Source organism: Muntiacus reevesi, chromosome 21 (genome assembly GCF_963930625.1).
Source record: "Muntiacus reevesi chromosome 21, mMunRee1.1, whole genome shotgun sequence".
NCBI lineage: Eukaryota > Metazoa > Chordata > Mammalia > Artiodactyla > Cervidae > Muntiacus > Muntiacus reevesi.
The window spans coordinates 18,964,446-18,978,420 of NC_089269.1; the positions used below are offsets into that span (position 1 = coordinate 18,964,446).

General features: G+C 35.7%; 1 protein-coding gene across 3 annotated transcripts in view; it reads right to left on the bottom strand.

Annotated features, from left to right (window-relative positions):
• ZNF654 (zinc finger protein 654) overlaps nucleotides 1–13,975 on the bottom strand; it is a 90,260-nt gene that overhangs the window by 32,055 nt on the left and 44,230 nt on the right. For all 3 annotated transcript variants that reach the window (XM_065913442.1, XM_065913444.1, XM_065913443.1), the window contains one exon: nucleotides 3,760–3,841. In XM_065913442.1, the coding sequence (XP_065769514.1) occupies nucleotides 3,760–3,841 (82 nt within the window). Of the gene's footprint in view, nucleotides 1–3,759; nucleotides 3,842–13,975 lie in introns of those variants that run through there.

A 13,975-nucleotide genomic window follows, 5' to 3' on the forward strand; every position in this document is an offset into this window, starting at 1 on the left:
ACAGAATGGTTTTAAGTGTACTGGTTGTCTACTCTCATGATGGCATGGCCAATTGGAGCTACTGGAAGCTGCTGCCGCTGCCCAGCATCATCAGACAGCACCATATTTCAAAATGTGAAGTACACTTTCTACTGAATGGTATGCTTTCACACCATCGTAAAGCTGAAAAATCCTAAGTTGAACCACTGTAAGTTGGGGACAATCTGTATATGGAACATCTTGCTCTAAGAATGAAGTTTCCTCTTGGAATAAAGCACAGAGAAAAATATAGTCAATGGATAAGAAGAGTAAGTAATTTCTACCTAAACAACTCAAGGTTTAGGAAATCTGAAATTCACAGAAGAAAAGAATGAGTTTAAGAGGTAGGTTTTGATTTCATCATGAAAAACAGAAATCCGGATAATATGACTTAATGAGTTCACACACTTCACCAGACAGGCTATAGGCCTCCCTTAGGCCTTAAACCTGGTCATTTTTTTTAAGAACAATGCCAAACGAAGGACCCTATGCAGCAAATACAATTACTGTTCCCACTTTACAAACAATGAAACTGACACCAAAATTATGTAACTCGCCCAAGATGACAGAGCAGCAAATCGGGAAATGGGAAGGAAGTGGGTGGGGAAGAGAATGAACAATTAACTCACATCTGCCAAGAATGTTAGTCCCTTGCTAATTCAAAGTGTGATCTAGGGACCAGCACCATCAGTATCACCTCAGAGCTTGTTAGAAATGCAGATTCTCAGGTCCCAACCCAGAACTACTGAATCATTAACTTGGATTTTAACGAAATTCCCATGTGATCTTTATGTACACTAGAGTATGAGCAGCGCTGTGTTTGTCCTACTTCTTGTAGTTGGTATGAATCTGTATGAAAGATGGATAGAAATGTACCACTTGGGAACTAGGGCTTGCACTAGAAGAAAGTACTAAAAAAAAAAAAACTCAAAAGGTGACATTGGGTTTATCATTGGATTATCAAAGGTTGGTCTACAGCCTGGAGAATTCACAAGCTTACAAACGTGAGGTTTTAAAAAAGTATACATGATGGACTACATGTTGGCCTTTCTTGAGTCCCTTAGGGCACACGGCTGGGGAAGCACCAGCAACAGTGGTTCAGTTAGAAAATAAAGACTATTCTCCAGATAAAGCTAAAATGGAAACAAAAGTTGAAATTTCTCCAAAGAGGCAGGAATTAGAGGCTTAGGAAAATTTAGAGTAGGAATCGGCCACAATATCACAAGTAGCAGAAATGCAGGGATTGAAAACAAACAAGAGAAGGGGTGGGTTTTAGAATTTATTAAGGAAATAGAAAACAGTGCAAACCTATTGAGGTTGAGGAACTCTCTCTATTGAGGAATTAATTATTTAGATAACTGAATGGAAACTCTGTTGACAAAGCGAAAAAAGGATATACCCTTCACAAATATTATGATTTCACACATTTAAAACAGAAGTCAAATACTGTCTCTCATCAACTCTAAAAACACTTCAGTATTTCCCACTGAAGTCATTTGTCACTTTCTAAAATACTTGCAATTTACAAAGGTTTGACTTCTTGTCTTTCTGTCTCTAAACTAGAATTAAAGTCCACAATAGCAAGGCTTTTCTGGTTTTGCTTATTAAGGTTTTTTTACAGCACTTGGTGCATAGCACACAGTGGGACCTAAATAAATATTTACTGAAGCAAAAATTCAAGAATAGATTGCTAAGGACACAAGCGTCAAAGGAAAAATGGAATGGAAGATTATTTTAAAATACTGAATATAGACTCTAGCTAGAATGCAGTTTCCATGAGAACAGGCGTTTTTACCTCTTCTGCTGGATGTAAGGATGGATACAATAGAAAGTTCAATATAATGTAACTGATTCTAAGGTGTGTTTTTTTCATATTTTTATAACACTGAAATCAGATTGTTGTACAATACTATCTGGATCCATGTCAGCCTGGTAATGGTTATGATGTAGTTGTCATTCTGAACGCAAGGACATTAAAGACAGCATGAAACCTTGCCAAACGGTTTACTGGTGATGGTAGAGGTGACATTTAGGATAATTAATCTAACCTAATACCCCTGAAGCAGGAGTCAAAAGGTGACTAGTTAAGCAGGAACTTATTTTAAGTCGTTTTAAGCTTTTAAAAACCCAGTACAAATGACTTTTAGTTCTTTTATTAATTATTTTAGGAAATGCTACATCACCAACACTTTCGATGCCACTGAACACAAAATAGTGTAGAAAAACAGACACTGATAACTGGAGAGAAAAGCAATTCTAAAGTCAGATTCTGAGTGTGAAGAAGTTTTAGATATACCTTAGCCAATTAAGTTTGCTTATAGTTTTCCTATTTTAGGACTTCCCTGATAGCTCAGTTGGTAAAGAATCTGCCTGCAATGCAGGAGACCCCGATTCGATTCCTGGGTCGGGAAGACCTGCTGGAGAAGGGATAGGCCACCCACTCCAGTATTCTTGGGCTTCCCTGGTGCCTCAGCTGGGAAAGAATCCACCTGCAATGCAGGACACCTGGGTTTGATCCCTGGGTTGGGAAGATCCTCTGGAGAAGGGAAAGGCTACCCACTCCAGCATCCTGGCCTGGAGAATTCCATGGACTATATGTCAATGTGGTCGCAAAGAGTCGGACACAACTGAGCGACTTTCACTTCACTTCCTATTTTATGTATGTACCAGAATGACCAATCATAAAAATCTGTTTTAACTCAATCTAAAACTCTTTAAGTAAACATGAAATAAAAACTATAGGGGAGAGAAAGCACTGCACAACTTCCCTGTGACTCTGATGATTTCCTTCCTCAATGTAGAATGCAATATGTTGTCTGAACAATTATACCCCTAGGGGGAGCTCAAAGTCCATCTTCCTTTAAGTGTGTGTGCTCAGTCACTCAGTTGTGTCCAACTCTGCGACCCCGTGGGCTCTAGCCCACCAGGCTTCTCTGACCATTGGATTTCCCAGGCAAGAATACTGGAGTGGCTTGCCATTTCCTTCTCCAGGGGATCTTCCCAATTCAGGGATCAAACCTGTGTCTCCTGCATTAGCAGGAGGATTCTTTACCACTGCACCACCTGGGAAGCCCCACATCTTCCTTTATTCCACTGCCACAAAGGGCAATGAGATACTGCCTGCGAGGACACATTAGTAAGTCACAGTACTATATACGGCTTTCCAACAAAATGGTAAAAAAAAAATCATGTGATCTTGTATCTACAGGTGACGTCTTAGATCTTTAGTCATCCCCTTCTAGATTTACTCTTCATTCACAGAGTGTATGCAAAAAGAAAAAGAAAAAAAACCTGCCTCCTCTCTTGGGAAGGCTATTAAGGAAATAGATGAGAAAATCAGAAAATAGCCAAGGGAAAAAGTGGCATGGGGACAGACAGCCTGCTTCTAGTCTAAGCAAAAAGACTGCTTTTTCTACGGCTAAGTTCTGCATGGGGTTTTGCAATGAAAGCCTTTAGCAATAAAAAGCATGCTAGCAATAAAAGGATGTGCTTGGAAAGCTACAGGGGGTGGTGGCAGCAGGCTCCAGTCTAGCAAATAAGGAATTAAAATCTAATGTATAAACTGCTTAGAAGTACAGCTAAAAGTTACCTTTAAGAACTTTCTTTTCTGCCAGTGTAACAGAATCTTACGCATTGCCATGTTAAGAAATCTAGAAGCTTATAATCAATATACTATTTTCAGGGGGAGCATAAGGGCCTGTTTCAAAGGTATATTAAAATGAAATTAATAAACTGTTTTACCTGGAAAGATCCAAGAATATCCTTTAAGGGCTCTTCATAAAATTCATCTCTTCCAAAGAACAGCAGCAACTCAAAGAAACTCCTAGAAAGAATAAGTGAATGGATTGATTTTTTTTGCCCCAATTTAAAAGATTGTCAAGAAATAACAGTTACATAATACCAGATATTTAGCTTTAAAATAGTTCGCTTTGAAAAGCTATATTAATCATTTGAAGTGAGGTGATGTTAAAGTCACTCAGTTGCATACGACTCTCTGCAACCCCATGGACTATACATACAGTCCATGGAATTCTCCAGGCCAGAATACTGGAGTGGGTAGCTTTTCCCTTCTGTAAGGGATCTTCCCAACCCAGGGATTGAACCCTGGTCTCTCCCGCACTGCAGGCGGATTCACCAGTTGAGCTACAAGGGAAGCCCATTAATCATTTAGGATTCATGTTATGTTTTTGGTAAAATTATAATAAAAAGAAATATCAGTTCAGTTCAGTCGCTCAGTTGTGTCCGACTCTTTGCGACCCTATGAACCACAGCACGCCAGGCCTCCCTGTCCATCACCAACTCCTGGAGTCCACCCAAACCCATGTCCATTGAGTCAGTGATGCCATCCAACCATCTCATCTTCTGTCGTCCCGCTTCTCCTCCTGCCCTCAATCTTTCCCAGCATCAGGGTCTTTTCAAATGAGTCAGCTCTTCTGAAGTTCTATATCAATACAATTACTTGAGTCTAGTAATAGGAGTAGTGTTAGTCGCTCAATCGTGTCCAATTCTCTGTGACCCCATGGACTGCAGCCTGCCAGGATCCTCTCTAGGCAAGAAAACTGGAGTGGGTTGTCATTCCCTTCGCCAGAGGATCTTCCCAACCCAGGGATCAAACTCAGGTCTCCTGTTTTGCAACCAAGGGGAAAAAAATGCAGTGATACACCAGGTGGCAAAAATATGGCTTATATCAAAATGATTAAAAAATCATAGTCCCACTTGGCCCCAGTACAACAGACCCCAGAGAAAATGCAAAATCTAATTTTTTTTTTTTTTTTCCAGAGGGATATAGTGGTTAGTCGCTCAGTCATGTCTGACTCTTTGCAACCCCATGGATTGTAGCCCTCCAGGCTCCTCTGTCCATGGATTCTTCAGGCAAGAATCCTAGAGTGGGTTGTCATTTCCTTCTCCAGGGGCTCTTCCCCAACCCAGGGGTTAAACCCAGGTCTCCTGCATCACACATGGACTCTTTGCCATATAAGCCACTAGGGAAGCCAGGGATGGGTAAAACTGACACAAAATATAAAATATATACACACAAAAAAGTTAAGAGTCACAATGAAACTCTCAGTCAACATTTGTATTACAACAAAATCACCAATTCTATAGCTAAAAAGTAACACACCAGTCCTCAAATCCTAGGCCGACCTTGATTATCCCATTTATGATAAACTGTTTGAACTCTGTGAGTCCTCCTTTTTAAATGAGTTATTTGGAAAATACTGTTACTAAGTACTTTATGTGCCTTTAACAATTCATGAGTTCACACAGGAAGAAATATGACTTATTTCCTAATCATGAGCATGGAAAACTATTAAAAATTATTTAATATTCAGTAATCCTAAAATAACACAAATGACAAAACCCTAATTTTTTTTTAATTTTATTAACCTAGAAGACTCAATTAGGAATACCTGAATATTTTTTAAACACTTTTGGCTCCCCCTTTTAAGGCATAATTGTCACACAATAATATATTAGTTTCAGGTATACAACACAGTGATTCAACATTTGTACATGTGAAGTGATCACAATAAGTTTATAATTAACATCTATAACCACACATAGTTACAATTATTTTCTTCTGAAAGAACTTTTAAGATCTACTCTCTTAGCAACTCTCAAGTATACAATACAGTGTTATTAACTGTGGTCACCATGCTGTGTAATCACATCCCTATGATTTCTTTTGTAACTGAAGTTTGTACCTTTTGACTCTCTTCGCCCATTATGCCTAACCCTCACTGTCCACCTCTGGCAACCACTAATCTGCTTGTATCTATGAGCTTGTTATCTTGGGGTTTTCTTGTTTCTTTAGGCTTAAAATATTCAACATATACGTGAGCTCATGCAGTCTTTATCTGACTTATTTCACTGAGCATACTACCCTTCAGGTTCCTTCGTGTTGTCACAAATGGCAATACTGCATTTTTTAATGGCTGAATACTATTTATTGTGCATATATATACACATACCACATCTATTTTACCCACTAGTCCACTGATGGACACCTAGGCTGTTTCCATATATTGACTACTATAAATAATGCTGCAATAAACAATTGGTGCATATATCTTTTTGAATTATTTTCTTTGGATAAATACCCAAGTATTATTATTATGCTGGATTGTATTAACAGTTCCATTTTTAATTTCCCAAGGAACCTCCAGAATGCACCAATCTACATTCCCACTAACAGTGTACAAAGGTTCCCTTTTCTCCAGTTCCTTGCCAATGTGTGTTATTTCTTATCTTTTTATTTTTGCCTTTATTCAAAGTAAATTGCTAATAAAGACAATTTTTAATGCAAATGAAGAATGTAACTGAGAATTTTTTTAATTATATAAAAGACCTAGATATTACACAATAGTTACAAAGACCTTTCTAAATATAGCATAGTAACCATATTCCATAAATTGCTATATTTATTTATAAATTTGACTACTTATTAGTTTTAAATGTCAACAGAACAAAACCACATAAAAGCAGTCAAAAACAAAATAATACACTAAGAATCTTTGCTGATTTCCTTAATTAAAAAGCTTATACAAGTAAATTTTTTTTTAAAGTTAACAACCTAGTAGAAAACTAGAAAGACGACTACGGAAAAGAAATTCAAGTGGATTTTTTTCAAATATGAAAAGATTCCCTACTGTAACTAAGTGAAATTATTAAGATGAAATTTCATCTTTCCTATCAAATTTACAAAAATAAAAACATTGAAATATCATATGATGGCTCTGAAGGACAGAAATAGGCTCTGATATCTAGTTGGGGGGCTGATAAGTGGCACTACTTCATTTAAAGACAGCACAGTAATAGTCAAAGTTAAAAATGCACATATACCATTACACTTACCATTCCCAGTTAAAGAATTTAATCCTCCAGATAATACACAAGTTCAGAAACACACACATATATGGATATGTATCCACAGATGGTTTGTAGTAGTAAAAGAATGGAAACATACGCAATGTCTACCTCAGGGGACTGGGTAAATTAATTATAATACGCCCATAAAATGAAATATAAACATTAATGAGAATATTAGTGAGAATATGTCTACATCTGTATGAACAGATAAGGGGAAAAAATTCCAGGATATACTGTTAAGCAAAGATGGAGAAATCTATTCATTACATCATTACTGGTGCAAAGGAAAGGAACGCATAAAGGACACATGTATACCAGTGCAAAATACCAGACTGCCAGCGATAGCAACAAACTGGTAAAAAACAACTGCCTTACAAAGGGGAAGCAGAAACTAGAGGTCAGGGATGAAAAGGAGAATTATTTTTCATTATCAACCGTTAAGCATTTATTTTACCATCATTAAGTCAGTATAAAATAGCACCATCAATGTATTTCTGGAGTCTTCTCTATCCCTATTAATAAAGCATTAATTCACATCTGTCTCATCTTTAAATTTCTAACAGACCCTATCTCTTGTCTTGCTATTGCACTTTACTTAAAATCCATGTTCAACATAGCTGCCATTGTTATCTTCCTAAAACACAGAATGATCTAATTACTTAAACTTACCAATTGCTGTGTAGATTGTATCATCTAAAACAAAGACCTCCAGCTGACACATTTGCTTTATATATGGATAACGTATTATTTTCAAATATTTTAGTCAGTTTCCAATGTTTAAAAACTGATATTTCAGACTAAATATAGATTTCTCTGAGCTCTTAAAACACAGAAACCCCCTTTATCTCCCCACAGCAAAATAAGCTGAGCAGGTATTACCTTTAGTCAGGGCATGGACTTTTTTCCAATTTGCCAGTTTCCATCTACCTCCCATTTCCTCAACACACTGCCTACTTGACTTATTACTTATATTCCTTTCCTATTCTATTTAGGTATTTGAGACCACTGATGAAGAGAAGGAAATTCAAATTCCTTATTTTGACATGACATAACAACCTTTATGTCTGACCCAAAACTACTTTTATACACATACCTGTTACCAAATTCCATGCACACGAATTGCAGCATTTCCTACACATCTTAAAACTACTGTGTGCATAAAGGTGTTTGGATCTTTTGCTTCCTCAGACCTATTTATAAGATTTTACCTAGGAACTTAGCCTAACAACTCCCTGCCTTCTCTCCAGACAAATATATAGGTGATTCATCTGTACTATCAAAGTAGTGTACTTTGCATATATATCTATTATAACATGGTGAAACAAGGAAATGTTAAATTTGCACTAGGTATAATGGGGTAGAAACTGCATCATTACATTGAGTAGATGGTTCTAATTAGTAGAGTACTTAATTTTATTGAAGAAGGGAGAGATACAAGGTTTTCAGTAGACATAAAATATGTTACAGCAATTAATTTAGAGATGAGTGTGCAGATTTATATGACCTGGTAGATAATCAAAAAAAATATGCAGAATTATGCTGTATTATGTGAACATGAAAGGGGAGCCAACTTTACAAGAGATCTGTATATCTCTACCAGCTACTTCAATAACAAGGCCCATTGTAATGACATTATAATGAGAAAAACCACATGAAAAACAAATAAAGAGTTGCTGTTTAGTCGCTAAGACTCTTTTGTGACCCCATGGACTGTAGCCCACCAGGCTCCTCTGTCCCTGGGATTTCCCAGGCAAGAGTACTGCAGTGGGTTACCATTTTCTTCTCTAGTAGATAATGATGTATAACAACATGGGTGTGGGTGTGTGTGTGTGTGTGTTTGTGTGTGTGTGTGTGACAATACGGGGGTGTGTGTGTGTGTTAGTCACTCAGTCGTGTGTGACTCTTTGTGATCCCATGGACTGTACTTTGTCAGGCTCCTCTGTCCATGGAATTCTCCAGACAAGAATACTGGAATAGGTTGCCATGCCCTTTTCCAGGGGATATTTCCAACCCAGCGATCAAACCCAGGTCTCCCGCATTGCAGGCAGATTCTTTACCATCTGAGCCACCAGGAAGCCCTAGAACAAGGTAGGACTCCCCAAAATATGCAGCAGTCTAGGGCAGAGCTAGCAAACTACTGTTTTTATTTCTTAATGCATGAACAAGAACACTTAAATTTAAAATTTTAAATTGTTAAAAACAAAAAAAAGGGGGGGGGGAACACAAGAGAATAGTATTTCCTAACAGGTAAAAATTACATGAAATTTAAATATCATTGTCAGTAAGTACATGATTGTTCCAACAGAGCCACATCCATATATTTACATATTTACTATGGCTGCTTTCACACCAGATAAGAAAACTGAGTAGCTGCAACTAGCCCTTCCTAGTTAAGCCTAAAAAGATTTGCTCTCTGGCCCTTACTCAGCCGTGGTCTAGAGCCAACAATGGGCTTCCCTCTCAGCGCCACTTTTCCTTTGTATGTGACCCTGGGCGAGTCACTTAGCATCTCTGTGTCTCAGTTTCTTTATTTATAAAACAGGAACAATAATAATAGTTTGTAAAGCACTTAAAACGATCCCTGGTGGTGCTGTATAGGTGCTTGCTAATAATAATACAGAACTATTTTTATCATTAATGTTGCCATCAAAGTTTCCTTCAACAATCTAAGAGAAAACCTAAAGTCTTCATGAGATTTTCCCAGCTGTGCATATGTCAGTTTTGTTGAAATATAAGACACCAATTTTTCCTTACTTATACTATGAAGATTTTTAAGATATCTAACAAAATTAATCAAAATGTTTTTCTTCAGAAATGTATTATTGTATAATGTAATATTGGAAATGTTGAATGTGTTTCATACAATGCTTAATATTTGGATAAACTAATATATTTAGAATAATGCTTAATATGTAATGGTCTATACATAAGTCAATTATAAATAGTACTGGTCCTAATTATAGGTTACCTACAGTTCATTCAACTAAACTGAAATAATTATTCAAAATAGAAATACCTAAATAAGGTTATTTATATAAAAACAAATTATTTGCAGTGGGATGAGTATATTATAGATGGCATGCCTTTTGAATAAAAAAATTATACCTTTTATAGTCATTTTTACTTTTATCAAACAGTATATTCCTATTAGCTATGTAAGCTTAAATAACTAGAATACCACTAGAGTCCCAGTTTATGAAACAAACTATATTCTGGCCTTAGAATTCAGATATTTTCACATATACTACAAGTGGTAATAAGGTACTTCCTAAAATACACAGGCGCACAATAATAGACTGGTAATTATGACCAGAATTACTTTTCCTTTCTGGGTCTCTGAAGCAGATTAAGTAATTTTCACAATGAAATACAAGAATGTGGATTTGTACACTTATGTACCACAGGAAAATTCCACTAAATTATGATGCTTAACTACCCAAATACGAGAAATCCACTTACCAATTTAAGCCAAATAAAATTAGGTCTATTCTACATGAATTAAATAAGAATAGAATAGAATGTTATAAACTCTCAATTTTTAACAATTTTTTCAATAATAATTCTAAATCTTTGATCATGTAGATATTTCAACTTAAATGCTACTTAAGCTTAACAAAGAGCATTTAGTCATACTCAACCATTCAAATGTATTTATCTTCAAAACAATTTCTTCAGTAATGTCTTTACTGAGGGGAAAAAAGTCTATAATTTTTTTTCAAATATATACAGATAAAGAAACTGTACATTATTTTTTCTAAATTATGAATCACTACCTTTGGTGATTCACCCTCTGAAAATAAGTAAAATGCTGGCTAAAACAGCTGGCTTTTCCCTTGACTAAAAATTTAAATAGTTACACTAATATGCTCCTCCCACCAGTTTCACCACATTTCTAAGCCTGTAAGGAAAACTGCCTGGTTGCACACTGAATTACACAGGAAAGGGGAAAAAAAGACTAATTTAAAATCCTCTCATATGGGTTTTCACCTGAATTCATATTTGTACATGGTCCAAAAATTCTCAAGGCCACGACTTTAACTGAGACTGGTCCTGTGCTAGTAGTATCTCTAGGTCTCTGGCTGAAACAAATGTAAATCCTTTCTAAATATCCACTTCAAACCCAGGCTTCAATTTTTACAAATAAATTTATTCCAAGAACATACAAATTCACAATTTGAAAATATTGTAGTATTTGTAAATATTAGTAATGATGATGTCAGTAAAAATCATAGCCTATATAAGGAAAGACAACACCATAAGCAAGAAGCAAAAGAAAATTCACAAAGACACTATATATTTAAACCAGATCTAGAATATAAAATGAGGATAATATAGTTTAAGGAATATTATTCAGTCACTAAGTCGTGTCTGACTCTTTGCAACCCCATGGACTGTAGCTCACCAGGCTCCTCTGTCCATGGGATTATACTGGAGTGAATTACCATTTCCTACTCCACATTTAAGGAATAAAGAAATATTAAAAATGATTTAAAAATATAATAGCAATCAAAAACTTATAGAAATAAAATCAACAAAATTAAAAGTCAATGAACACATTTAACTGCAGGTTAGACACAGCTGAAGAAAAAACCTAGTAAAACTAGTAAACTGAAAGATCTGTAAAAAAATAAAGTGCAATATAGAGAGACAAGGAAATGGAAAACACATGCAAAGGTTAAAGACATGAGGAATGGAGTGTACAATTCTAACATGACTAATTATACTTCCACAAAAAATAAAAAAAAAGAGAGAATGAAGCTAAGACAAAAACTAGGTAAGAATTTTTTATAACTGATAAAAGATACCAGATCTAGAAAGCCCAAGAAATTTCCATAATGATTAATCTATACCTACCTAATCACAGTACTTATAAAACACCAAAGAACAATGTATAAACAACCAGAAAAAAAATAGACTATTTAAAAGACATGGGAAATTAGATGCAAATTAGTAAAGTGCGTGTGTGCTCAGTGCTGTCCAACTCTTTTGCACCCTCATGAAGTATATAGCCCACCAGGCTCCTCTGTCCACAGGACGAGTGGAGTGGGTTGCCATCTCCTTCTCCAGGGGATCTTCTGAACCCAGGTATCAAACTAGCGACTAGCGTTTTCTGTGCCTCCTACATTGGCAGGTGGATTCTTTACTGCTTGAGCCTTGAGGGAAGCAGATGCTAATTCAATAATGCAAATTAGTAAGCATATAATGACTAAAAAATCTGACAGCATGAAGCAATAATAATAATTTCATCTGGGCTTTTAAAAATCATAGTAAAAATATATAATATCGATAGCATTAAAACTGGAGTAAGAAGTTTCAGTCTTTGTGTTCTAGTGCTCTTGAGCTGAAGGACAATAAAAAGCCTACAAAATACATACTTCAGTACTAAGTTCTCCTAATTTATATATTCGTATACCTGAAAGTAGAAAGTTGATTACAAAACTGAATATCCATGAAAACCATGAAATAGCATGAGCAATGAAAAGCAACTAGCCAATATGAAAACATTTTGAAATATTAAAACATTTGAAAGTCTTTATAATTGAACCAGCATTATACTGGCACATGAACAAACAGCCTAATGAAATTTAATGGAAAATCCAAAAATAGGACAGTTGCATGGGAGAAGTGACTATGTGACAAAAGCAGCATCTCAAATCAGGGAAAATGTTGACTTCATAGGATAGCCCAGTATTAAAAGACAAAATTGATTCATTCCAACTTCCAAACATAAGAAAAAATTCAAAATGGATCAAAAAGCTAAATATAAAAAAATTAATACAAATATCAGAAATAATCACATACAACTTGGTTATAGAGAAATTTTTCTTAATTATGATTCAAAAGTCAGGAGCGGCATAAGAATACTGATAAGATTTTCTGTCTGGCATTATACTTGTGCTACATCTCTTTGTAGTTCACATGTTTCAGCTTTTGCTTCCCTGAAAACATCTTTACTTCTCCCTCAAGAATTAATAGTTGAAAGACTTGTTCCTGCAGTACTAGAGATGTCACTTGACCATGTTCTGGCTTACATAGATTCTGAGATGTCTGATGTGGTATTCTAAATTAATGTCTTTTTTCTCTGGTGGCCTTCAAGATTTTTTCTGTGATCTTCTGAGTTTAAATGTGATGCATTCAGATGATCTAGGTGGCAGGCTAAGAGAGAGTTTATTATTCTGTTTATTATTCTATTTATTATTCTGTTTGTTGCTCTTTGTTCTGAGATTTTTAGATCTATGGTTTAATGTCTTTCAGTATATTTGAAAAAACACACAGCTACTGTCTTGTATTTCTTCTGCCTCATTTTACTTCTCTTTCTGGGATTCTAACAGACTTATGTTATACAAGTTCATATTTTCTTAAAGTTCTTAGACCCTCTGTTCTGTTTTCTTTTTTTTCTCCTTGTCATTTAGTTTAGGTAATTTCTTTTGACCTACACTTGAATTCATTTATTCTTTTCTTAACTGTATTATGCTAACTCTATGATGAGCCCATCAGAGGCATTCTTCATCTGTTACTATATTTTTTATTTCTAGCATTTCCATTTGAATCTTTCTTAAAGTGTCCTAGCTCTCTGTTGAAATTCTCAATATATTTCAATCATGTTATCCACTTTTACCACTAGATCTTTATATGTGAATTTGATTCTACAAACTGCTTTGTCCCTTGATAGTGCATTATTTTTTCTTTTTCATGTGTCCATAATTTTTGGCTGAAAGCTAGGCTTCATGATTATGAACGTAAAGACAGATACTAATAAAGTTGGTACCTGGAAAATGACATGCCTTTTCTTCTGCTAGCCTTTACTGTTGGGCATTGAAAGAAATCTAGTCATGAGCTGGGTGGGCTTGTGTTATTGCCATCATGTGAGTTGTTGCTATCATGACCTGCAGTGCACCACTGGCTTCAGATTCCTCCACTGTCGTATTGTGTTGAAGGTGGAGCCTGGGTTGTCAGATAATATTTTAGGCTTTACATGAAGGTCTCTCTCACATTTTTATTTCCTCCCCCCTCCCCCGTCCCCACTGCCACCAACCTCACAAGTTTTTAAATACCATTACTTAAAAATATAGTATGTCTTAGCTTG